The sequence below is a fragment of the Anguilla anguilla genome, chromosome 19, assembly GCF_013347855.1.
Source record: "Anguilla anguilla isolate fAngAng1 chromosome 19, fAngAng1.pri, whole genome shotgun sequence".
Taxonomy (NCBI): Eukaryota; Metazoa; Chordata; class Actinopteri; order Anguilliformes; family Anguillidae; genus Anguilla; species Anguilla anguilla.
This window is the reverse complement of record NC_049219.1, coordinates 7,269,291-7,296,710: the sequence shown is the minus strand read 5'-3', so window position 1 is coordinate 7,296,710 and position 27,420 is coordinate 7,269,291. Positions and strand designations below refer to the sequence as shown.

The 27,420-nt window shown below is 44.5% G+C and overlaps 1 protein-coding gene across 2 annotated transcripts; it reads right to left on the bottom strand.

Annotated features, from left to right (window-relative positions):
- Nucleotides 1-5,134: 5,134 nt before the first annotated feature.
- Nucleotides 5,135-12,009, bottom strand: si:ch73-139j3.4 (putative tetraspanin-19). 2 transcript variants are annotated; one of them, XM_035401405.1, is made up of 9 exons: nt 11,945-12,009; nt 9,072-9,225; nt 8,719-8,797; nt 7,475-7,587; nt 7,222-7,296; nt 6,695-6,805; nt 6,422-6,589; nt 6,201-6,284; nt 5,135-5,635 (listed from the first exon to the last, which is right to left on the bottom strand). In XM_035401405.1, exons 2-9 carry the CDS (start codon nt 9,135-9,137, stop codon nt 5,510-5,512), a joined length of 822 nt encoding a protein of 273 aa, XP_035257296.1. In that variant the 5' UTR covers nt 9,138-9,225; nt 11,945-12,009; the 3' UTR covers nt 5,135-5,509. The 2 variants fall into 2 exon arrangements, with proteins under 2 accessions (XP_035257296.1, XP_035257295.1); XM_035401404.1 differs by lacking the exon at nt 11,945-12,009 and adding an exon at nt 9,513-10,121.
- Nucleotides 12,010-27,420: the final 15,411 nt, after the last annotated feature.

Below are 27,420 nucleotides of genomic sequence, written 5' to 3'. Positions count from 1 at the left end.
CTCTTGATATCTTTTTTCCCGCCCTTTCCTCCAAGCCACACATTTCCTCTGTGACATCAGGACGTCCTTTATGACATCATCAACAGCTGCATTTACTTACAGCATATCAGAAGAATTCTACTCATATCCTTCATACACTCCTCCATTTGTTACCAAGTGTCTCATTTGCTGATTCACATTTACAATCTCATTTTCTGTCTTTTTGACCTCTTCTTGCTCCATTAATCTATTTCTCTTCTCCTTTCTTCCTTTTGCGGGCAATTTTTTACACTTCCCCGTGTTTGTTCATCCTGGCTGTCGCGGTTCCTCTTAGCGAAACGGGTTGCGGTTGCCCCCATCTTTGACCTTTGCCCCCTGGACGGCTCCACCCTGTTCCCTCCTCCTCTTCTGGTCCTCCTCTCGTCCCGGCCATTTCTGCACACGCTCACCCTTGAAAGGCCCTGGCCTCCTCTACATCACGACACCGCGGGTGTCTTATCATGAATGCAAGGGCCGCGGTTTTTTCATGTGTGGGACAACTGGCATCTGTAATTCTCAGACTGTGAAGAACCACTCTGTTTTTTTTATGGTTTGTCACATGCGGACAAGTCACAGCGAACAGAAATGTGGCATAAATAAAGGTATGAGACGCAGAGTATTCCTGATATGACCTCGTCAGTCTTGCCTGGAAACCAGTGATGTCATCCTGACAAATAAGGAAACTTGGTCATACGTTCTTATTGTTAGACTGCGGTAGAAACGACTCACGGTTTGACTTTGCGGAACATGCAATGATGTCAGAGGAGAACGCAGGGAGAGAGTCACAGGTATACAGAAAATTATTAACCACCACTGGTGCTCTTTCAAACCAAAAAGAATCAAGCTACTCGCATAGGGCTGTATTCCTGCCTTCGCCCACTGCATGCTGGGATAGATTCTAGCACTCCACGCAACCTGACCAGGAATAAGTGGGTATAGTTAATGGATGAGTGGATGGATTATTTTTATTTTTGTAACACTACAATTGCTAAGTAGACAGTTGTTGTCTAAGGACACTTAGAACTTATGAGACAATTACATAAATAAGTGAATAATATCTGTGTTCACATACTTCAGTGCAAAGCGGTTTGGCTAGCGTGCAGACACAGCACAGAGAGTGAAGTTACTCTCAGTGTTATGACTGCAGGATGGTTTGGCTAACACACGCTCACAGCACAGAGAGTGAAGTTACTCTCTGTGTTATGACTGCAGGGTAGTTTGGGTAACGTAGTCACAGCACAGAGAGTGAAGTTACTCTCGGTGTTATGACTGCAGGATGATTTGGGTAATGTAGTCACAGCACAGGGAGTGAAGTTACTCTCGGTGTTATGACTGCAGGGTGGTTTGGGTAACGTAGTCACAGCACAGAGAGCGAAGTTACTCTCGGTGTTATGACTGCAGGGTGGTTTGGGTAACGTAGTCACAGCACAGGAGGTGAAGTTACTCTCGGTGTTATGACTGCAGGGTGGCTTGGGTAACGTAGTCACAGCACAGAGAGTGAAGTTACTCTCGGTGTTATGACTGCAGGGTGGCTTGGGTAACGTAGTCACAGCACAGGGAGTGAAGTTACTCTCGGTGTTATGACTGCAGGGTGGTTTGGGTAACGTAGTCACAGCACAGGAGGTGAAGTTACTCTCGGTGTTATGACTGCAGGGTGGCTTGGGTAACGTAGTCACAGCACAGAGAGTGAAGTTACTCTCGGTGTTATGACTGCAGGGTGGCTTGGGTAACGTAGTCACAGCACAGGGAGTGAAGTTACTCTCGGTGTTATGACTGCGACGCTGTCCTGACACGGCCGGTGCAGGACACCGGGCCCGCCTGCTGAATAATGCACGGGCCAGTTTGGACCCGGGTAACTCGAGCCCGCAGACGCTGTGTCACGAGCCCGGCGTGAGGAACAGAGCGTATCGCGTGACGGAGGAAAGCCGTCGCTCACGTGACCTCTGGTGCCCCGCCCCTTCCGCTTAAAAATGCGGCTGTGCGACAGTAAATTCACCCACGTCAGTTTAGGAACGGTGGAGTTTGCACGGAAACGCCAGCCTTCCAGAACAAGGAAATCCCAGGTCTGCTTAGGGCATATGAGTTCCTAACCAAACATTTTCCCTGTAAGTCTTAAAATAAAACTGGCAGTAGTAGTAGTAGTAGTAGAAGTAGCAGTAGTCGTAGTAGTAGCAGCAGCAGTAGTAGTAGTAGTAGTAGCAGCAGTAGTAGTAGAAGTACTAGTCATAGTCGTAGTAGTAGTAGTAGTAATAATAAAAATGAAAATGTACACTGTGAGCAGTATGTCCGAGAAACAATGACAGAAACCGAATCCCAGAATTTCGATGGAAATTTTCAGCATTCCTCATGTCCAGCCCGTCAGAAATGGGGCAGCACTGATCAATATTATTGGATTGATTAACTAATTGAATTTTCCCATTCAGTTTTTGAACACAGTGTTGCAACAATGCAAAAGCAACCGTTTAAATGCTGGAATCTTATGACACCCAAAGCAATTACTAAACAATTTCAGTCCTTTGCTTTAATTTATGTATTTACAGCCTATTTGCTTTGGTGTAAAAAATTTCATCCATATTAAGATGTAACTATAAATTGGTTTCTGGTGTGAGGGGAGTATACTCAGTGAACATGGCCGCCATTTCCGGCAATATATAATAAAAGAGTGCCTTGTTGACTTTGAAAGGAGAAAGCCAATGGCTTAATATATCCGCTGTGATGTCACACAAATTAATCATCGGCTAATCAGATCTGCCCCCTAAAGTCCAGCTCAGCAGTGGCTCGTGCTTAACCTCCCCAATCCGGGAACTGGGAGTCCATATCGCGCGTGACGCACCGGCGGCTCCCTTTTAACACCGAACCCCCCACCCGGCTACAGCCCACAACAAAAGATAACGGCGCTAATATGGAATTTAAAGTTCCGATCTCAGCTACGCCCTCACATTCCTGGGAATGAAAGAGGATTAACGCTCTCTTTGGAAATTGACGGTGTCACGCGGCGCTGCGTAATCACGAGCACTCGGGTGTACAGTACCGCAAGAGTTTTGTTTTGTGAACGTATTCGAGCGACTCCAAGCCGTTGCCTCAGACGTTTGCCTGCAGACGCGGGAACCTGTCGTAGAACCTCTGTGGCTGAGCAGAGCTTGTCAGTTTAATCAGTGCATGGACTTCTGCAGACGGTTTCATTCTAATTAGGGGATTCGGTGCAGTTTCTTTACCCGAGTTAATGGGATTGAAATTTTTACCAGAACAAAGTTTTTTTTTGTTCTTTCAAGACAAAAATAAAGAAATAAATGTGAAGGTGCATAGGAGAAGAACAGTGGGTGGATGAGAGGAAGAGGGGATAGGGAGGGTGATCTGGGGACACGGATGAAAACTGTGCTGTCTGCTTGTGGAAAATATGGTACTAAGTTCAGCAGGATAATGAAGAGGTCTGTATAAGTTGGGGGGGGGGGGGTCTAAAGTTTATTATGTTCATCCCAAAGCTATAGAAATGTGGAGCATTGTTCAGAACAATGCAATTTCTTATTCTCATAATAATAATAGGATAATTATTCATCATAATCATCAGTGTCATCTTTACACTTTACATATTTCATTTTTATCCACAAGTAAGGAAGGTGCTCATCTTGATCAATTTCAACCCCTTCAGAAAGAAAACATGGCCACGCTTTTCCTCAACCCCCAAATGTAAGTCACAATGAAGTGCAATTCCTTCACGGAAAGAAATGCTCCCACGCAACCCCATGCTCATTAGCGCAGAATGTCTTGAACCCGTATAATCCCGGTCTAATTGAAAGCAGCCTCCGTACACCTAGTCATAATGCACTACAGTCCGAGGCTTAAAAAAGCCTTTTTAAAAAAAACAATAAAAAAAACAAGGAATGCCGCACCTGAGGATTTGAGCTTTGTTAACGAGCCATAATATGAACCAGCTGGCCTTGAGCTTTGAGTGAGTTCCAGTATGTTTCACTTTGAGGGGATTTACCCAGATAGAGCACAGCACAACTGCAAATGTGGGAAAAATTTTACTAGCAAGAAAATTTACCTCTGCATATGGTTATGATTTTTGGCCATTGTTGTTATTACTATTTATTATTTACATGTCTTGCATACAATGTGAACACCTTAATTTCAGACTATTAACACTGGCTGAGCCACGTTGGGGCTACATTTCAAAACTACGAGCTTCATGTGAGTTTACAGATCTACTAACCTATGATCCTATAGTTTTTTAAAAAAATGCCCTCTTGGCAGAAGCATTTTTATAACTTAAATTTTGGAAAGAAAAAAGTACTAATTACTTCAAGACTAAAAAATAAATTATCATTCATTTATGTGTTACTTTTGTTATTATCCTATGACTGGTCTCACTTCACTGCGAGATTATGTTCTGCTGTGAAGTCGAAATCACCACAGATATTCGTGTCTTTTTCTATATTGGCTTCAGTTTATTTATGAAGTCGAAGGCATTTCTCCTTTACTATTATACTATCCACAATTAATGGTAAATGGCTACCCTCTAGTGGCCGTTACCTGTAATAACACATTACATAACCTTTTCACGGAAAAATGGTTGGAGGTGGTGGGGGGTGGGGGTTGGGTTCAGTTCGCCTGCAGCAAAGGAACCGAACACCTTGCTAATTGACAAATCACCACAACGCAAGGTCTGGTTATGCGGTCGTTATGAGCCAACGAACTTAATACTTTGTCCAAACCCGGCGACACAGCATAACCTGGAGGGACACGTGTGGTCTAAAGATGTGCGTGTTTTTACATGTAGGCTATAGTTATTTCATGGGTTTTCTGGTGTGTTCTTGCAGCCAGTATATTTACAAAACGTGTAGGGGCTCCTTTGATTGACAACACGACAGAGTGGAGAAAAAAAAACAGTTGACATCCTTTATGCAATCGCAGCGATAATGCAAACGAAGCTATTATAATGTGATGTCTTGTAATAACTTCCGCCCGGCCAACCCTTTGCCGCGTTACCTCCATTAGCCACAAGAGGGAAACAGTACGCCGTACTACACCTTGGTTGGGTTTGCGTAGATGCTTGCGAACAGTGTTAACGGGTTGGATAATATTTGTTCCACAAAACATATTCATGTAGACAGCAGTGAGATACGCTCTTTTTATTTCCTTCCAGTTACTCTGAGAAGTGATTTGCTGTGTGTTATCACTGACATGGGCAGCGACTGAACAGGAAATTGATCAAGTAATGTATTTTACACAAAGAGACACAAATAAATCAAGACTAGTACGTAAAAATAATTCACACAGGTTCTTAGACCAAGTCAAAGCTTTCTCACCAGTAACCTAATACACACTACTGCCCAAGGAAATAAAACAAAACCTCTTTTCAACCGTTCGTGTCCATAACAGTACTCTATATAATGACTTCCTTGTTTTACACATTTAAAATAGGGAAGCCATTCAATAATAATAATTATAATACAGGATCAGGCAAACATAGGTGACACACTAGCCTTTGTTATTCCAGGTGTGCATATGCACTGTTGCTAGCAGAAAAGGCCCCTTGGTCTTTGAGCAGTTTCCCTTGTTTGGCTTTCCTCTTTATATCCCGGAACAAATACAAACTGAGAACAAACTGGAGGATCTAGAAAACAGCAAACACTTCAGTGCAATGTTACATTTACAAAAAGAGTCAACACACAAACGTTACACTTTCAAGAGTACCCACATTAATTGTGACCTTTTCAAAATAGTAGCCACACTAATGTTACGTATAAACATGCCAATGTTACATTTGCAAGAGTTTAATAACCACACTCTATCTTCTTTAAAACAATAACACATTGCTGTGACCTCAAGCAAACAAACAAATGTTACACAGACAGAGAGAGAGTGAGTAAGAGTGTTCCATGTGCTGACATCTACATCCCATTTCCCCACAGCATCCTTGGTTCCCAGGTTTTAAAGATACTGAGATACGTATCACCATTAAGGGCTACTTCTTGACAACAGTACGTCTGAGTCTCTGTCTCTCGTTTTTGCTAACCCCGCTAGGCAAATTCCTCACTTTGCCCCCCCACATTCAATTGGCTTGATAATCCCACGTCTCCCCGTGCACTGCTGTTCTTTAACCCTTAGCAGCATTAGGCAATTTATAGATGTACGACCGGACATGCTTGTGCAGGAGTCAGTGTGTGTTTTTCTGTTACCTGAATGATCACCAGGCCAGCGTCCATGCCCAGTATTGCGTAGCCGTTTTCTCGAAGCCAGGCTTCGATGCGTTCCTGGCAGCCCTGCGCACAAAACCGTTAAGACTCCGTTAAATTCGTTAGCACTAAAGCCTGAGCAATCACTTAAATTTAACACGTCACAGTTAACATTCCGCGTTATTTTAAACGCCATTCAGTGCTATGTTCCCGTGCTCTCCTACCTCGGTGTAGAAAGCTGACCCATTGCCAAACCTTTGCGTGGAGTCATCATTGAGGTGCGGGCAGGCGGATTTGAAACACGAGCACGGATACACGTTTTCGTCGAGGAGAGCTTTAATAAACGTGTTGTTCTCCCATTGAGTGTAGTTGGTTCTTCCACAGCACTTGCTCTATAAAAAAGTCATATGGTTTAGTTTTGGGACAAATCGTAAATATTTATCCTTTTTTATTTAATGTAATGTACCTATAGACAATCTCTGAAGTGTTATACGCACATTATGTTGTACAGCGTCGAGGACATTCCAGAGATTTGTTGAAGTGTTTGCGTTTTCGGTCCCGTAGTCCACAATTATATCGTCCACCTCCTTCTCCAGTGCCTTTATAACCTATGGATAAACACCGATTAAAGTGTATTTGCAAAAGTCGTTTGCCCAGGGAAAACATTTCAGCCATAGGCCTATGTCACTTTGTACAACCTTGGAAAAAAGAACCGTAATATTATTTACTATATTAAGGTTGTATTTTCCAAAGTTTCACAGAAACTAGACAAGAAAATGAAACAGAAATGTAATAGGACATTACTTTTTGGAATTTTGGGGTTTTGGAATGTTCACTAATGGTAGTAGCCTACTACTGGGTCCTATACAACAGAACAGCACAAGGAATAGGCTACACGTAAAAAAAAACATTTCATTAATTATTGTGGCAGTGCAGAATAATGGGTAAGGAGCTGTTCTTGCAACGTGAAGGTTCTGGAAAATGTTAGTACAGAAAACGCGAAATAACTTAAATATATTCTTACCGTATCACGTCCCAAGAGCAATACGAAAGTGACGAAAAGCTGGCCAAGGAATATGACGATTAAAAGGATCATGTACTACAAAAAGGGGGAAAAAGGTATGAGATAAACATAAAAGCATATTCCAAATGAACCGCAATCTTTCAAATGGGTTGAGTATGGAATGTATGGCTGTTGCGCGTGATGTGGATGGAGTGGATTGAACCGAAATTTAAAAAAAACTAAAACACCATCAAACGTTTATAGAGATACTTGCCAAAATGATGAGAAGTCGTATTTCTTTAGATATGGCTATATATCCGAGGACGCTGACACCCACCGCAACAAGACCGACCATGAAAAGCCCGCCGGCGACGGTTTTCATTTGGCCTGTGAAGAAAATGGCAAAAAGGCCAATACGGCGACAAATGACGGGTAAAAAAGAGGAAGTCTTATTTCCACATGGGACCAATCACAATTCACTATGTATCCATGCTGTTCATATCTTTAAAAACCCTTCAGCTGTCCCCCATTTCCAACAAGACTGATTGTAATATTTGCTCTGCAGGACAGGTGAGCAGGCAGTAAAAGGGTTAAGGAAGACCATTACATTACGTTACAGACATTTAGCAGACGCTCTTATCCAGAGCGACTCACACAACATTTTTGCATAGCATTTGCATCGCATCCATTTATTCAGCTGGATATAATACTGAAGCAATGCAGGTTAAGTACCTTGCTCAAGGGTGCAACGGCAGTGTCCTACCCGAGAGCTGAACCTGCAACCTTCAAGTTACAAGACCAAGCAGTGGTCCCATCCTGAAACTACTCTACTGTAGGGTTTTTACATTCGTATAGCGAAATGAGTCTGAGCACACCGATGTTGCCTTCCTGTTGTACAGTCATAGGGCAGGAGTCTTCAGCCCTGGTCTTGAATCCACATGACCTTTGTTTCTCGTGTCGGAATTGGTTTCTGACTTTAAACTGAAAGCACAAAAACCCACAGACCCTGCGGCCTTCCAGGTCGATCTTTGCAGACGGCAGTGAAATGGCATCGCTTAGACTTTCGGGGACTGAGTCTCTTGACAGCTGCTTCATCATGAGATTCGCCCCCCCCAACGACCACAGTGACGTCTTCACACCTGACCCCCCTCCCCCCCCCCCAGGTAAAGGGAGGCTGGAAGACCAGCACGGCCCTCGAGGACCGCGATTTGAAATCTGGTCACCTTAGGTTTGCAGGGGCATCCCTGTGATAGACCTTTTGCGTTCAGCGATGCTTTAGCTACCAAGCAAAGCCGGCAGTTTCCGGACGTTGTGCCAGTTGTGGGTCATGCCCTCAGTCTGACCTGAAAAAAGCGCTATTGTTGATCTTTACTTCCTGGTTGCTCCCCGTTGCTAAGCTCCCATTCTTCCGCGTGCGGCTCGCGTAGCGACGGACTGAGCAAACGCCACAGATTTACATGCCCGCAGTGTCGTCTCCACACAAACAGGAGAGCTGCGGACGGCACAGACAGTACTCACCGTCGCCTATGGTCACTACAAAACTGCTCTTGTCAAACAAAATCCATATTCCACACCCAAAGACAGCTAGCCCGATTATCTAGAGAGGGGAGAAAAAGAGTTGCACGTCACACAGGGCACGCCGAGACTTAAAAAAATGGGTTTGTTGTTTGCATGCACGGTAAAGTTATTTTATGACAACTTGATTGGTGGAAAGTATTAATGTGTATACTTTTTAGGCCACTGATTTGTTTGAGCAGGAAAATGCATGCAGACAGCTTCTCGGCGGGGCATCAGAAACTGAATTTATCCTCTTGGGTTTTTTTGAGAGGAAAGAAAGTTTAAAAAATATATATATATATTTGAGGCCTCACCACAAAGATGCCGTTGAAAACCATTAAGAAGAATTTCAGAATCGGTATCCTCTCTTCCACCTTCATTCTCCAGTTCAGTGTGATTCCGGCTCGACAAGCAGCAAACAGAAGGCTTTGAACACTGCACTGGAGTATGCTACCTTTGGTTTACTTCCTGGTTACACATCAAAACATGACAAATGACATTAAATATTTAATACATGGTGCCTTTACAATATCTGTATGTATATCTGTACTATTGATATATGAATTAAAGAGAGATTATACATGGGTATGTGGGTTTGTACTGGGTATGGGTTTGTATGTATTCTAGTCAGCATATATTATATGTATGTTAGTGTAACAAGAAGACAAAAGGCACTGCAAACAAACCATATCTATACATAAGTAAAAAATATATGTAGGGTTGAATAGAAAATAAACATAAGCACCATTACTTACTTTTGATACGGCCAGTTCCTAAAGGAGAAGTCTACCTATGACGAACCATAACACGTTTGTTCCCTTTAGTAGTTCATTCTCCGACTTGCCTGCAAGTCTGTGCAAGTTTCAGTTGGCTACAAGAAATGCAAATCCATATCCAAAGTCCACGAAAAGTAATTTCAAAGTGCAGCCTGCTGCTTCCTTATAGCCGTGTAATAGTTAACTGCGCGCCATTAAAAGCCGTTAAGTGAAGTGTCAAGCGCGTTCCATCGTCTGTCTACCAGTTCCCAACCCCTAGGGGGCGTCCTCCCTAGAGACGGTATCAACAGTTCAAGCGCAATCATTTTCGAGGATTTTTGGCTATTTTTTTGTCCGCGTCTCTCCATTCTGCACTACGCCCTCGCTCCCATTTTTTTCCCCGTCTATTTGTCAGGGTGGGTGTTGTTGTTATTAATGATGCACGTGATGATGTCATAACTCGGAAAACCTTTTAGTTTTAAAGCGTGACAATAGAATAGAATACCTCTATACCCGTTTGCTGTTATTATGTGTGGGGCCGTTAAGTGGTGATATTATAGGGGCTTTTTTGAACGGAAAAATATCAGGTGCATTTGTAGTTGAAGTTGCTCATCATCATTTTCTTCTGTACAGGTTGTAAATCATATTGGTGGGACTGGAGCATGTTAGATGCCCTCACTTTTTTAAACACACTGCAACTTCTTCCTGCTCTTGCCTAACCATCTAAACATGTGTTAAAACAAGAAAACTGCCTGACCACCTGCAGCCTACAACAGAAAAGTACTGACACAAAACATACAGAAAACAAAATGTGGCAGCGGCAAATTGTAACACACAAAAGTAAAGAGAGTCTAAAAAAAAGTCTGAGCCAAAAAGGAATCGCTCAAAAGCCCTTCAGCTGAGGTGTCTTCGGGCTTTATCGCACACAGGTGCACATCGTCAAGCAATCAAGCCCCAATCAGCTCCACCTGCAGGATTAAGACATGTATGCAGACTCCAAAGTAAGGGAATGTAACAGTAACATATTTCTGAATGTGTAAATCAATTATATATTTCTCCATATTGCTGATTATTACCAGGCGGAATACTTGAGGACCGCTGCTGATCCATGCAGGTCACAGATCAGAAAGGCGACAAGAAGGATGAGGTCATTTGCGAGAGGTTAATTGCACGTAGATTTTTCATTTACAGTTCGGATCTATTTAGAGTTCCCATCATTCATTATAAGGCATGATTATGCAAACATACATGAAATGGGAAATGTATATTTGTATAACTACCAAGCCACTCATTATCCCCAGTGTTCTGCTGCGTGGCCAAGAAAATGTATGTCTTGTTAAAGAAAAAGGGAAATGGACTCAATTACAAACCTTCGCCACAAGGGGGAGCATGGTACCCGTACACAGTAATCTGCTCAAAAATGTGGCAACACGTTTGTCTCAAGGTCAACGATTCTCTGAGAAAAAATAATAATCATTGTTAGCCAATCTGCTTCTTGTACCACAGAGATTCACACTTGTGGGAGTAATTGCTATCTTGCAGTTAGCTGTGAACATTCTGATTGCTGAGACTTACCCAGTTGAAGTCTGGGTCAAGTGTAGACATCTGTGTTTACTGTTCAGCGAAAACATACTTGATGTTTACATTTTGAACAAGCGGAACCATAAATTAACTTACAGTTTTGTGCATTGAGTTCATGTTGTTGGTCCTGTGGAGAACAGTTGATTTCAAACAGACTTGGCAATTGAGAAAAGATTTAAATTTCAGTTCAATTGTATTAAACATTATTTAATTAGCTGTTAAATATTATTTTGTTATTTTACTTCAGTTATGTGAATGAACATTTAAATAAACGAAATAATAAACTATTATTTAGTTTACAAAATAATACAATAATTATTGCTTTCTGGTTTCGTTTTATGAATGGCTTTTGCATGTCCATCACATTTGACTCAAAGGTGTTAATTTTGTACTGTACAGTTTTGCAGCATAGAAGTGAGCAGTTTGTATTTTTTAGTTTTGCGCTTTCATTTTGAAAAATGAGTCATAGCCGCAGATCTCTGTGGGGTGTTTACAGACGAATGTACATGTTTTTGTACTCATCCGCTAAAAATTAATTTTGAGTCGTGCACATTAGCATGCTCCAGTTTTCATTCACGTGAATTTACCTTACCTATTTTCCTTCCTGATCTAATTTGAATAGCTGCCTGCTTAAAGCTATATGAGATCATGCAAAAAATCTGGGCCACCTGCATGCGTCTCCTTTAAAAAATCTCCTTCAAACATGGCTCTAGATTTGAGTCAGAAATGAAAATGATAAAAATACTTTGTAATATATTAACGTAAAATCCCAGTGATTAAGAAAGTGTAAAGCGCATTCAAAAGCACACATTTACTGGGAATATGATGACAAAAATAATCTGTGTGTATACCTGTATTTTATAATGCAGTCTCATATTCCGTATAAGTTCCATTCCTGCAATCAGACGCACATTCTGGAGGCAAGAAGAGACCAGAGGAGGTTTGATTAATGACTTTGAATCGACAAGGCTGTCTTCAATTAAGCGTTGGCCAAAGACGATGGCCGGACACAACAAAGATGCACACTACAAACTCCTTCCGCAGTGCATCCTTCCCTTCGGGGCTACAGCTTGAAGTATTTTTCTTATTTCTAGGGAACATCAAACTCAAAAAGTTGCATGCGACAAAATATGCAACAGTAATTTCAGTCGTTTTCTTGAAGGCGAGGACAGGGCGCATTCTGCTCGAACTGAAGAGACGCCTTCTTGACTTTTATTCTGGGTAGTTAAAATGTTTCCACAGGCTTTTAGATGTTGTTTTTTTCTCTACATGAATTGTTTCCAAAACTCTCAAAAATAAAGGCTCATTGAGGGTCGATGTTTGTTCTTTAAGGAACAAATTTGCCAAATGTACCCTGAAGGTACAGTAATGTTATATTTTGGTACTAATGCGTGCCTCTTCCAAGCAAAAATGGTACAAATGAATTATGTATTTCTACCTAGGGATATAATTTCATGTACCCGATACCTCTGTAGTGACAAGTGTTTATACCATTTTTGGCACATTTTCATGCTTTTTTTTCCTGAGACAGAATCATACGCGATGTTCAGTGTCGCGGGTAAGGTCGAAGGGTCGTGGCCGCGTGCGAAATTACGATTGGCTGGGGCCTAGTTATTAATTTCAGCTGACTCTCACATTCCTGGCATTCTGGGAGTGACCCGAGCTCGCCGTGTTTACCCACCACTTTCGCTGATACCGGGTCCCCCCGGGTTAACGATTACAGGAACTCTACGCTCGCTTTCTAAACCAGCCAGATAAACATTCAGGCCCTCGGGTTTTTGTGAAAAGAGTCGCACGTTGACACAGCTTCAGAATTACACCACGGTTATCAGCATATGATATGAGCGCACTTATTGCAACAATGTTAATGGGCAAAACTCATTATACTTAGAAAATTCATGATAAAAAAAAAAAACACCTGAAAGGAGTTTGGACATGATGTTCGGGTTGGTAATATTCTGTTGTGACACTTTGAACTGACGCACTTGTTGTACGTCGCTCTGGATAAGAGCGTCTGCTAAATGCCTGTAATGTAATATACCCGACGCTGTTATAGCATGAAATAGAGCAGGGCCCCGTTTCGTGGAGCTGGATAACCGCTCTGAGTAAAACCCGGAACGGCTCTATTTGCTTCAGTCCGTGTTCCGGATTTGGGAGGTTTCCGGGTTTTACTCGGCGCAGTTGCCCGGCTAACTCAGTGATCCTGCTTTTGTGATATCAGGCCGCAGGAACGGGGTCCCAGTGGGTAGGTGGACGTGTCTGTCCGCTTCCCACGTAAACCGCTTCCTGCAGAGTGTTCTCCTTTCTAAACGGGGGTGATGCGATTCCTAGCGCGAACCCGCCGCAGCCGCTACCAGGGCGCTACGCTACATCAGCCCAGGACAGTGTGAGCTTAAGACTGGGGCCAGGGACTGACCTTATTACACTGCACGTTGGTCACCTGTGTTCTTCTAACCAAGAGAGTTTGCCCCCCCCCCCCAACTCTTGCACCAGACTTTGTTATTACTGCTGTTGAAATCTCTGCTCCTCCTGTTGGCTGAGTTGACCGCAATGCAAGAGGAACGCTTGACGAGTAACCATATACTCAAAAGAATGAGAAAAAAAACAGCTAAACTGTGAATTGGTTGTGCATTTTTGACTGACCCCTTGATTTGAAATCTGGGGAAGCTACTAAGGTTGGAACGGGGGTTGGCCAGAGATGGAAAGTCCAGGGCTCAGAAAGTAAAAGTCCTATCACATATTTCTCCCATCCTAGAACTCAGCCGGCTGATTTCACTAATTAGATCTACCTGCTGTCTGAGGAATTGTGCTAATTGGCAAATACAGGTGGTTGAAACAAAAAAGTGAACTTGGACCCTTCCACCTCTGGGGCTGACGGATCGGAGAACAAATTATGCGTGCAGAGGTACGTGTTATACACATTTTGCTTCACAGAGAACAAAACCTTTTTTTAAAAAAAAAAAAGTCTCTAGTAAATCCTTCAGTAAGCAGGCCTGAGGGGTTGGAATCTGGGGGGGGGGGGGGGGGAGGAGGGGGAATGGGGAGGGGGGGTTAATTTGTCCCTCCGATGTACTTTGAACTTGTATTACTGTTAAAACCACACCTGTCAGTCTTCCAGCCCCACGTTACTGTAAGTGCCATACAGTGAGGACTACACTTGCCTGATATGACACATGACGGGCCATGCTCATCTGTAAGAAGTTCATTCATGTGGTTTCTGCAAAGTATTTTCTTTTTCTAACTTGCGTGAAAGAAGCAGGAAGGTCCTTTATTCGGTTCTTATTAATTTATTTTCGCTGGCCCTGTTTTTTTTTTGTTTTTGTTTTTTACATTTACTGACACCCTCCTGCTGAGAGATTGACAGGAAATGAAATGGTTGGGTGAGATTTTGAAGCCTACGGTGAGAAGCGAAAACGCAGGTCTGTGTTTTCTCTGTAAAGCCTGTTTTCCGCTGCAGCTGCACGACGGTCGCAAGGAGAAAACAAAGACCCCTTACAGGCGTCTGTCGTCGGGAGATGTACGGCAAACGTCTGTCCCCGCATGAACCGAGCGGCTCATAACTGGAGCGGTCTGCTGGAGGAAAAAAAAATGATGTATTGGTTTTATTGCGAGCATGTTTATACAGGTAGACGGCTGAACACGTTGGAATAGGTGCAAATCTTGGTCATGTGTGCAAGTCTTATGTAAAATATAGGACAGTAAATGCATTGTGGTCATGATGTTTGCCTTTCTATTTTGGTGTTTATCAAGATGCTCTTACCTAGAGGGGTTATGTTTAAATTCACAGTTTAAGTTGCTTGCAAGGATATAACAGCAGCACCACAGCCTTTGAGTTACATACCCAGTTCCAGAGACCGGAAACACATCCCTGATATGCTAGAGATAGTGGGGAAAAAAACAGAAGTACCCCCCCTTCACCGTCAAACAATTTAATCTGGTCCAAAGTTTAAAATTCTGGACACAAAAGCTGAAAACTGTTTTTCTGACCTTGCCACACCCAGTTCCCTAACCGCAATACTGCAAGTTTTGAGATCTCATTTGCTAAAGCTGTGATGTGACAGTTGTCTCACAGTAGGATTCTACCCAGATCAGTTGCTTTGAGAGGTACAGAATCTGTACTGGCCAATAAGATCTGTACTGGCTTGTTGGGGACAATGCTTTGCCCCAAATCCTGCTATGCCAACCGTCAAATAATGGATAATGTGAAAGCCGTCGATATTTCCGCCAGCACGTCACAGCGGAGTGTTTTCAAGCATTTGTTTTTTTTAAAAGGGAGGAAGGAAAAGAGCAGGTCTATGGGTGGAAATGGACCACAAAAGATAGCGCGGGAAGGGTCAGCGTTCCATCCACCCTCCCGGGTCCGAGGCTGACGTCACGCGGGGGTGGAATCTGCTGACCTTGCCGCGCGGTCGTCCCGAGGCAGGAAACCCAACCGGAAAGCAGCCATTGTGTGAGCAAAATAGTCGAGAGGCAAAATTAGCGAAATTTATTTATTTATTTATTTGTTTTTATCTCAGCTGTTGCACAACATTATAACAAAAGCTAGGGACAGCTTCCTCGAGGACTTCAAGGAACACGGCGGGTGACAACAGAAGATTACTTCTGGGTGGAAAAGAAAAATATTCTCACTCAACCATGAAGCCACAAACTGAAATCTTTCTGCGACTTTATCAACATTAGCTACATTCCGCATTCTCTTACCCGGTGAAAATCTGCTGCCAGTGTCATACTGAATACAGGCATACGCGTGGGTTCTCTGGCTGAAGATGAATGTGTTTGGCAAGACCGGTTTGCATTTGGCTGCAGTTCTGTAATTATTAAAAACTTCGCAGGAGCAGATGGTTCAGTCACTCTAGTGTTGTCTCGTCTTGATAAATCGGTTTGAAATGGAAAGAATGTGCGCAGATAGGATCGCGTCCAGCATCACATTATGATTGTATGTGACCAAATTACTTAAATATGTTTGAATGAGGGAGCAGTAGTACTAGCATTTTCATCTGGGCTATTTTACGGAAATGCATGAATTGTTCATTTATTCTTCACAAGTTCATAAAATGCAATGCTTGGACCAACTTCACGAATTTCCTTTCCAACTCCAAATGTAATTCCTTGTAACTGACAGCTGGGTTTAATTAATGCAACCGTTAACTGCACGCGGCCTAATTGTAACCCCCAGTAATTACCACAGTCAAAGTATAGGCCCTTTAGCCCTTAATTCTCATTTGGTGGTGTTTGTGGGTTTTTCTTTGCAAGCACGGGAAGTGCGACGAGGAATATAGAAAATTAAAGGGACTCGGTTTAATTTCCCAGTGATATAGTGTCAAACAAAAAGCAATGCGTCCAGATTTTATAGCAGCATACTAGCCGCAGAAAGACACTGCAGAGTACCGGAGACGGTTTTTCTCACGTACACCACCGGACACCTATTGAGCTGTACTGGGGGGGTTCGGCTATTTACGAGCCTCTGTTCGGCGCCCCGGGCCAAATCAAATGCGAGCTTTGACCACCAGCCGAAGATGAATTACAAAGGCGCCGCCTTCGGCAGGTCGCTCGCCTCCGTCGTCTGATCTCTAAAATTAACTATTAATGGGACTGTCAAATCAAAACAGCGTTGCTCGAAGAGCTCTGCCAGCACAGGAAAAAATTTACAGGGCGCGACGTTTCCCAGTCAGAAAAGGAGACCTCCCCCCACAGTAAGAAATGACGTCATCCGAACCGCATTGCAAGGCTTTGATCCGGTAAATGCATAAATGTACATATAGGCTTACATTAATGGAGATTATGAGCAGCAAGGTGCTGCTTTCGCTTCCGAGTAGATGCACTTGACGTCATGACTCGCTGTTCTGTTGCAGCACTGCCACGTAGGAAATCCAGAAGGACATGTTTCATCATTCAAACTGCGCATCGGCAGATGGCTTATTGTCTTTCCTTAATTACACGCCTTGAACCAATCAGCGTTTGCATCCTTACAAATGCACAGAACGACTAAATTTCTCATGGGACCTATTTGGGCCTAACCGTAGAGCCTTATGCATTTTTCTAATTTTTCTTTGAAATGCAGTTTTCATAAAATATGACTTCAGCATACTTAGAGTTTGGAAACCGCTAAGTGTGAGCGTTGATGCAAGATTCAGGTTATGTTCAGGAGCTAGGGAAATGATTAGCCTTTAGGATACTATACTCTGATAAGTGTAATCAATGTGTAGAAACATTTACACTTTAATTACACTTGCAAAAACTGTATCTTGACATTTTAACGGCACTGATGGTGTGGCCCTGATGTTTTAATGGTCTGACTGCAATCAAACCTTGAAATAGAGATGCAAACAAGTTTTGAAGTGCTGTGTAATAAATGTGTATTTACACAGTAGTTACACTGTGCCTCAGTGTCTCAGTCACTAATGTGTAATTACCGTGTAATAACGCTCCTCTTCCACTACTTACGAGATCAAATCATTATACAGCGAGCCAATACCACTTAACATTCAAAATGGTTCAGAGCGCATCTTAACCGGGACAGATGGCTCTCGACTTGGACGCATGATGTCACTTCCTCCGGAGTAACGCGGGTATTCAGTCAAGGCCAAAGCCTGCTCGGAAATTCCACCCGTGGTTTGACGGGTTAAACCCCAGCGGTGACGTTAACGTTGACACCGCTCAGCCTGCATTCGTACGCAGTCCACAGAAAGCAGGAAAAAGTCGGTCCTGTCTTTACTTGCTTGCTCCCGGTTTCTTTCATTGCCCATAATAGGGAACATTAAGTCCCTGAAGGGTAAATGCACACATAGAAATAAGTCACTGGAAAGGTGTCAGGTGCATCTGTTTAGAATTCAAAGGAGCGCACCCACTCTCGGCACAAAAAAACAGCGTGCCGTTGAACTGCATTCTGTTCGAGGATAATGAGATTGTCTTTTAAAAGAGGATGTTCGCACAAAGAGTTAGTTTTTACCCCGGTTCCGGTGCTCTCTAAAACACACAGAACTTGACTCTTACGAGTCTCTATTTGACATTGTTGTGTGGTCGTTTTAGGTGTTCTTCTGTACGCGAAAGCAAAACAGCTGTGCGTACACTGTGACACAAGTGGATATACACACAAATGTATATGTGCACACACAAGAATGCATGCAGAGAGAGAGAGAGAGAGAAATTAGACAGGTATCCTAAAATGTATTATATAAATACCTACGGAAACATGCACTAAGCCTCCTTAATATTTAAATGACACTTAACGGATTGTCGGTTTTTTCTTGGATTTTGTTCTATTGTAGCACTCAAACCTTAATTTAAAAAAACGCCTTTGTAAAAAAAAATTCTAAGAGCCTAAAGGATTACAGCTGAAACGAGAGAATTAAAACCTTCCGTTTACTGTCAATCCAAAATTTTTGTAGGAGTCAAAACTGACATGCTCACACGGGTGACATTGCATGTCATTTTCACTGTTAGTGAACTGCACTAAAACCCACTGACTGCATATATTTGGTACACTAAAATTGGTCTCATGTAAACAGGAAGATGCTGTTAATTATATACAGTGAATGCCCGATCCTAGTGTAATTGAAGCAGCGGCTCTGGAAGTACAGTATACACTCGCGTACTTCCGAGAAGGTTCGGGGATTGAGAGCAGAATTGCGGCCGAGGTTTGCGTCCCGGTGCCTGAGCTCGGGGTATCCGCGTCGACCGCAGACCCGCCAATGCTTCGCGTCGAGCAGTGACGGGACGCGCATCGTATTAGCCGCGGGGCGCGTGGAACGAAGCGTCCTTTTAAAGGAGCGGACGGCGCCCCCCGGAGTAATGGGGGGTGCACGAAAAGGGCGGAAAAGGCGGCGGGATAACGGAGAGGGGAACGAGGGGTAGGTCAAACCCCCCCCCTCCCCCCCCCCTCCCCGTTCCAGCTCTGGAAGAGACGCTTCCGCAGATTAAAAGGGGGCCAGCGGCACCCACCGCAGACATAACAATGAGAAATACCTGCAGGCCTAAAACTGAAAGAGATACTGGTACTCTTTAACTTGTGGTGCGGAAACGTAGGGGCATAGTGATTTGGATGGGTGGAAATGGCGTTTTTACAAAGACACACACAGACACCCTCATACATAACTTTAGACATATATCCCTGTGTGTGTAGGCATTTGTGGGCGTGTGTGTGTGTGTGTGCGCGTGTGTGTGTGTGTGTGCACGCACGTGTGTGGGTGTCTGTATTTACACACAGGAATTATATAGGGCCTTTGAGGTTTGAGAATGTTGTATGAAATCTAAAGAGAAGGTTATTGTTTGGAATGAATGCAGGGTGGAGTTGAACCCAGGGAAAGGGCATCAGTGCTAGCAGTCGGGGCAGACTTCCTGCAGGAAGGGAAGTGGTGAGGTCAAAGCCTGATCAAAGCTGCGCTGCTATTGGCTGTGCGAGCCTCGCAGGGGGCGGGGTTGCTGCACAGGAACAATGGAGGGTGTTTCCTCTGGGGCCTCCTCAACTTATATTTAACTGTGCAGGAATTTGTGTGTGTGTGTGTGTGTATGAGTGAATGACTGACTCTGTTTATGTGTGTGTATGCACGTGCGGAGATTGTGTGGAGATGTGAGATGAAGATTTTTGTGTGTGTGTATATGTGTGTGTGTGTGTGTGTATATTTGCATAAGGGCCACCCTTTACACACCGTTACTCACGGGGACATCACACAGACACACGGCCCCTTCCTTAGTTCCCAGCGCCCTGTGGAGGGGTTTCTCCGCCCCCTTATCACATGACGCCGTCCCTCCGTTCGATTGGCCGAGGAGCAGGAAGTGTACCCCCCCCGAGGCGACGACTTGCGCAGCTCAGCTGGTGGACTGAAAGTGAAAAAGGACTGGCAGAATGCCTCCATCGCGGTGCTCCCTGAAGCGTCTCCCAGGGGAGAGTTTGGTTCATACTCCGACGGGTGTAGATAACAGGTCTGACAGGATCGGAAGAAACCCGGCTACTTAAATCCTGTCTTTTGTGATACAGTGTTTTCTTTTTCGAAGTTTCTGAATTCCAGTAGACAGTAGTGGTTCTGAAATAGATTCGATAGAATCCTGTTCTATTAGAAGCATTACATTACAATACATTACATTACAGGCATTTAGCAGACGCTCTTATCCAGAGCGACTTACACAACTTTTACATAGCATTTTACATTGTATCCATTTATACAGCTGGATATATACTGAAGCAATTTCGGTTAAGTACCTTGCTCAAGGGTACAACGGCAGTGTCCTACCCTCAGTTACAGGCCCTGTTCCTTACCCACTGTGCTACACTCTGTCCAAGCGATCATCTTCCTGGTTTTTATTTCGCTTTAAATACCTCCCTGCACTTCCAGCCTCAGGTTCCTCACCCGTCTCGAACTTCTCTTCTTAAAAACACAAGAGAATAACGACAACATCTGGGCTCGCCGATGCCCATTAGAGGCATTATCTGTGGCCTGGGACTGAGGAAATGCAGTTTTAAAGACTAAACCGGGCTTCTAATATTTATTTATGTTTTCGGCGCGAGGATAAGGCTAATGAGTTCTGCAATGCCGTCTTCCTTTTTGCAAGGCTAGCCCTGGTAATTCCTCCATTGTGCGGTGTCGGGGAGTTATTTTTTTCGGAGCGAGGGGAGATTTAGCCTTTTTCTCCCCTCACCCTATTGTGTTCCTTTATTTTTTGGGGGGATTTGTGGTAATACCCTGTCCCACACCCCCCCTCCCTCCCCCGTTACCACGGGGACTCTGTGGGTGGCTGGCCTGCCAGTCATGCAGGGGGGAGAGAGAAAGTTTGGCGGGACGGGGCGGGACGGGGCGGGACGGGGCGGTGTTTGCGCTCGTGCGTGTTTACCGCCGGCGGGGATCTCGCGTGCGGAGGGACGGGGGGGGATTACGGAACGCGGAGCCGCGATTACGGCGGCGGCTAGCGCTAAGCCGAAGCCGGGAGACGCCGCTAAGACGCCGCTAAGACGCTAATGGTTTTTCGGTTTCTGCGGCGGGACGCGTCTTCTGTTATGCTCTGGGAGGGGGTCGAGTTGGTGGGAAACTTTGGAGGTTGGGGGGGGGGGGGGGGGGGGGGGGGGCAGGAATTGGGATGGAGTACAGAAATTGTGATCGCGATTTTGGCGTACAATTTTGCCTTTTCTGTGTTTGCCGTTGCGTCCTCCTACTTAGCCTCCCTTCTTGTTATTCTGTTGCACCTGATGAGGGTTTGGCAACAGCTCCGCTATTGGCTCTTAGTGTATAACCAGGCAGCCAATCGGTGTGTTTCTTGTAAAATGAAAAATGCTAATTAGTGTATGTGTGTGTGTGTGTGTGTGTGTGTGTATGTGTGTGTGTGTGTCTTCTCCCTACAGACTCACAGCTTCTCCTGATTTGACTTGTGTGGGTAACTTTAAGCTGAATCATTTCAGTAAAGTTCCATTTTGGTCAAAGAAATAAAAAAGGAGGAATGTCATGTCTGTCACACACACACACACACACACACACATCCATTTCTCTCTCTCAACCTATGGCACAGTTTAGGGTCAGAGATCCCTCCTAGTGAGAGATTCATGAAGCTGTGTGAACCGTGTGAAACTGCGGCGATTGAAAGAGAATGGAGGGGCACTGCACCCTGAAAAAGATCAGGAAGTGTTCCAAAACTTGTCAGGTCCGACCCGCACTATTGCAGCATGGCCTTGCATGGCTAATTATGTATACATGAACACGGTTTCAGTCCACCATTTTACAAGTCGGGGTTTTGGATGGTATGCAATTTAGATTTATGTATATCAATTATTTTTTAACAATCATGTTTTGAATCAGCCTAACAGGTCTTACCTTTCATGTTCACATAGCTTTCAAAATAATTATTTTTTTTATACGCCACCCCTTTTGTGAGCCGAGCCAAAGGCTTTAGGGGGCCGGGTTTCGCCCCCGGGGCCACAGTTTGGGCTTCTCTGTTATAAAACATTCCCTCGCCGCCATGGCAACCCTCCATTGGCGCTGCGTTAGAGATGTAAATGAATTAGCCTTCGTTCGCACCGTGAGCACGAAGTCAAACGGGGGAACAGGTGATGATCGGGGTGACGCTACGCTCCCAGGAGGCCGTCCGGGCCCGTGCCCCAAGCCCGCTCGCGGACGCGTGCGTACGTACGCCGCGCGGGGGCGAGAAATCGAAAGTTCTTTTTCTGGAAATTTCCGACGGGCTCCCCAGCTGCCGTCTTGACGTGCATCGCAAGAACGTTCCAGCAAAAACACACTTGGAAGCGCAGCTTCTTCCATATTATTATATATTCTGTATCTGGTTTAAAAAAAACCCCCACTAATTAGCTGTCGACAATGCGAGCCCTGTACTGCAACAGAATGAATCCCTGTAGTTTACGATCTGCGTGTTCTACGTGCACAGAAAGCTCTTAATTGCGCTGTACTTTGGCTTCTTATGAAGATGATGCATCTAATCACGCGGAACACAAGGCAGGAATGGATCTTATGCACTGATGCTCACAAATTGAGTCTCGCCCCTGACTCACAGATTCTGGATTCTTGTATTTTTGTCCGAATTTACTTCCTTATCAGAGACCCAAAAAATGAAGCGCATTATTTGTAGGTGTAGGCTCTACGCGTCCAAATAGACACTTTTCCTGGGTTTTCTTCTCGCATACCTATTTTGTTATTTTGTACGTGCAACAGGAGAGCACACAGCTCTCCTATTGCGTGTGCTATATCAGCTAGAGTGCTTTGTTTTATCACAGAACAGCCCAGTGTTCCATTGCCAAGTCGTTCTTTGCACTGATTGCATTCGCATCAGAAGAAATGGGGAAGGGTGGAAGAGAAGTCACGTGACCTCATGACGTGCTCCTCCCAAATAAGGCGCGTGTGATATTTGCATTGCATACATGACGACGGTACAATATTTTCCCAATTTTTCAACGTTCGTACACAGTGCAGATGACCCCCCCTTGCTTCCAGAGCAAATCTAAAGGGCTCTGCGACGCACTTCAGCATTTTGACGCCGCAAACGAACCGCCAATCGGCCTCTGACTAGCCGCGTCCAGCCTGTGCCGCCCCAGTGCGTTCGGCCTGACCCGTGCGGCTCCGAACGCGGTGAGACGGTAAATGGTAAATGGACTGCATTTATATAGCGCTTTTATCCAAAGTGCTTTACAATTGATGCCTCTCATTCGCCAGAGCAGTTAGGGGTTAGGGGTTAGGTGTCTTGCTCAAGGACACTTCGACATGCCCAGGGCGGGGTTTGAACCGGCAACCCTCCGACTGCCAGACAATCGGTCTTACCTCCTGAGCTATGTCGCCCCTTAGACGGGTTAAAACGCGCGCGGCGTTGACGGAGTTCCACGCACGCGACAGGACCGTTTGATTCACGAGCGACCGCGCCCAGCGCCCAGGGTTCGGCCTGTGACCTCGTTCCAGGCGCGAGCGCGTGCGTCGCTTCTCGTATTTCCCGTTCCTCAGAAAGGCGCCCGGGGGGGGGGGGGGGGGGGGGGGGGGGGGGGGGTCGCTTCGAGAGCAAAAATCAAAATGGCCGCCGGGGACTTAAGCCTGTGATGGGGAAAAAAAATCTTGTGTTTCCAGAGACAATCTGGGTTTTTATGCTTTCGGCATCTTTCCCTTTATCTTCTCAGCGGTTATGTGACACCTAATGAGGGCGAAAAGAACAGATTCTAATTCACACGTTTAGCGATCGCTGCACTGAATGCCTTTCTCCGTGGACCCGCAGTGTCTCCCTTGGTAATGGAAGGTTTCTGATTGGCTGAACCGCTGTGGCAAAGCACAGAGCTTCAGAGGAGCAGCCATCTTCAATGCTGGTGCAATCTTTAAAGTGAAAGGCAGGGTGCTCGATGAAAAGGGCTGTGTGAAGTTCGAACTGAACCGTGTGTGTGTGTCAGTGAGAGAGAGAGAGAGAGAGAGAGAGAGATGAGGTGTGTGGGTGCTCGAAGAGAAGCAATTTCTCCTTGCGGCATGACACCTCATCTGCTATACATGTGAAAAAATTATTTAACACTTCTCGGCAAAATCCATGGATTAAAGGGAAGTAGAAAAAAAACCCCCTCTTGCTTGGAATTCTGGGACATTTTGTAATTGTGTTCCAGAACTTTCTAGCCCCACTGGACCCAGCTTCAGTGAGCCTCTCCTCTCTTCCGGCCCACTCTGTCAGGCCACCTGCCTTTTCTCAATGCTTGCAGTTCATTTCATCTTTTATTTGACATCGTAAATTTTATGAAATTTGGAACTGTTATGGAGGCGTCCACATACTGTTTTGGCTGAGTCAATTGCAGTCATAATAAACGTGTTCTGTCATGTCTTCAGCAAGGCTGCGTATGATATGTAGAAATGGCCTGTTTCCTGAGGGAAGAGAGATGGCTTTGAGCGTGTTTATTGTTGCTTCTTTATTGGAGAGAAAGAAAGGCATATTTATATGGAAACTCTGAAATCATTTGGGACACTATTGTAGCATTCATGTTCCATGAGAACACATACACACACATAGACATGTGGACGCGCACACACACATGCAGACATACATGCACAGACACACAGACGCACTCATGCACACACACATTCAAGCACATGCATGCACACACATGCACACACACAGACGCACAGACAGACACACACATATACACACAAACGTACCCATGCGCACATGCATACACGCGCATACAAACACATACACATGTGCAAACATACACACACAAATTTAAACACTGCATGTTTGACATTATGAGCCCCACCCAGGATCCAAATATGTCTGAATTATGGCACATACATTATTATATCCTTTCTGGTATATTTCTGAGTTGTGTAATCATTTCACTGGAGTGTTTACCCTGTGTTCATTTCCTGAACTCCCCTCCATGCCATTAAGATACAAGTTAAACTGAGCCGTATATGGGCTATATCAGCCCTTACAGACAGACTGATAAGAGTTTGCTGGGTAAAGACCACCAATGCAGAAAGGAGTAGTGATGTACCTAAATACTGACCCTATATTGGAACTGTGGTATCTCAATATTGACCCTATATTAGTACTGATGTACCTCAAAACTGATCTTATATTAGTACAATTGTACCTCAAGCACTGACCCTATATTAGTATGGTTGTACCTCAAGCACTGACCCTATATTAATACTGTTGTATGTCAAGCACTGACGCTAGATTAGTACTATTGTATCTCAAGCACTGACCCTAGATTACTACTGTTGTACCTGAAGCACTGACCCTTTTGGATTGGATGTCAGGTGTCCACATACTTTTGGCATTTTGTAGTGTACCTGAAGCACTGATCCAATATCAGTTTTTCACTTAATATAAAGAATCAGACGGACAAGGTGATCCATGTTTTATCGTTCTAATGCCAAAGCTCTCAAAAAATGCTTTCAAAACCAAATATGTCCACAAAAAAGTCAAATTAAATTGAGTGAAACTTAAAGTTAGATGTTGGCTGGAGTTTCATAGTCTGGCACAGCATCACCCTTCTAGGTATCATAAAGACATTTCGGAGGTTCTATGAAAAATTAAATATAATTTATATGCACTGTAGTCTGGAATCAGTGTGACAGCCATAAACAGCAAGAAGTGAGTTATTACAGAGTTCAAACAGGAAAACCATAGAAGGATTGCGTAATGACTCATTTAGTTTCACGGTTTTCAAAACATCTCATTTTAGTTTTGCTTTTCATCCCCCGTGAATATACCGAAGACTGCATCCCAGAGAAACACTGCCTTCAAGTCTGGAGCGTATTATTACCTGCTTTTATCTACCTGTGAGCATTTAAGGTGAAAATTTATGCTTGGTTTTATGTGTTTTTACGACATAATTATCGTTTTTTAATAGTATTGTCATAAACTACAATAAACCGCTAACAATTTGGCGATTGACAGCCAGCTATCAGAGCTAATTAAGAACAGGCGTCCGGCATCGATCCAGCACAAAGTTATTACGCGCGATTTACAGCTGTCACACTACGGCTTTAATCTCCCTAATTCTACGACTTGCGTGAGAATAGGAGCCGCGAGCGCGCGCGTGTCTGATACAAATGCTTTGAGAGATAGCGCTGGTAACTGTAGCTAGCACACGGGTGAGATCACGCCCGATTTAATGCAGGAGGCTTTGTTTCGTCAGTCGTGCTGTCTGAACGCGTGTCTGCGTAATTGCGCGCCAGCGCTGCTCCAAGTCATTCTGCAAGGGGAGAAGCCTCGGCCTCTCGCTCGCGCGGCGCTGAGAGGAGCACCGGGGGCGATTTGCCGGAGAACAGGGAGGAACCGCCTTGTGGACAAGGGATCAGAGCCTCCGGGCGTGAAAAGAAACCTTGAAGATCACAGCTTCGATAAGGTGTTGAGTCAGTGGTTGCGTTTTGAGAGCTGGCGCGCTTGAGGCACTGGTCTTGGTGCACGTGAAAGTGGGAAGGTCCTTTTTCTAAGGCGATGCATTTGGAGAGCTAAGTTTGTAAAGAGGAGGTTGCAGGTTTGAGTCCAGGATCAGGCTCTGTTACATTATGGTTGAGTCTGGTAGCTTGTATTTTCGCTTAATTACTACAGTCTCCCTGAAAAATAGCACAAAGCTGTCTGTAACATGAGCACTACCTATACCTATTCCTATACCTGTACCAATACCAGTTCCTATACATGTACCACAGTCGCTCCCTATACCTGTCCCTGCCAGTCGCTGGAGTAGTTTGAATAAACATATAGAGGAGGTCAGAATGAGGAGCACAAGACATAGAGTGAGAAAGGGACTCTGACTGAACGCAGACCGCTCTCTGAGCTAGTAAGTCAGGTGACCCAGGGGTCATGCATACACAGATAGCGCCGTCGTAACCACCACAGCAACTGCCACCTCCAGTCATGACACCCTAATAAAAAAAAGCCATCGACTGCAGTTATCGCCATCACATGACCAGATCGTGGCGTGTCCGGTCTTGTTGCGGGCTCAGTCGTTTCCGAGTCTCCGCTGTCCGGCTGATTCCGGGATGGGACGTCCCGCTTTGCTCAGCGGCTGAACCTGTCGAAACTCGAGCCGTTGGGCCGAATCCAAGTTAGTTAATGAAATTCGCAGCGCCGCCTTTGAGCCGATCACAGAACTGGTTATTCTGATCCCGAGCACACAAACAATTTGGGAGCGCTGAAGGAAAAAAACTAAACGAAACTGTTTTCGTTTGCATTGAGGCGCCGATGCTCATTTGGAATTCAGTTACGCCTCAAGTTTCTTTTTATTAGCTTTATCAGATTAAATTAGGCCAGAGATTTTGCTTTCATACCCATAGTTTCTTCACCTTGCTTACTCATTAACTGAGAGTTCTGATAGTTCATGTTCAAACACAGTCCAAAATTTCCATATCAAAAACAA

What these genes read in the sequence shown, in the direction of transcription:
- si:ch73-139j3.4 (XM_035401405.1), bottom strand. Translation starts at nt 9,137, where the DNA reads ATGAAGGTGGAAGAGAGGATACCGATTCTGAAATTCTTCTTAATGGTT. An exon ending in TTTTCAACGGCATCTTTGTG is followed by an intron (nt 8,798 to 9,071) that starts GTGAGGCCTCAA and finishes TCCCCTCTCTAG; the next exon opens with ATAATCGGGCTAGCTGTCTT. An exon ending in TGCTCTTGGGACGTGATACG is followed by an intron (nt 6,806 to 7,221) that starts GTAAGAATATAT and finishes GTTTATCCATAG; the next exon opens with GTTATAAAGGCACTGGAGAA.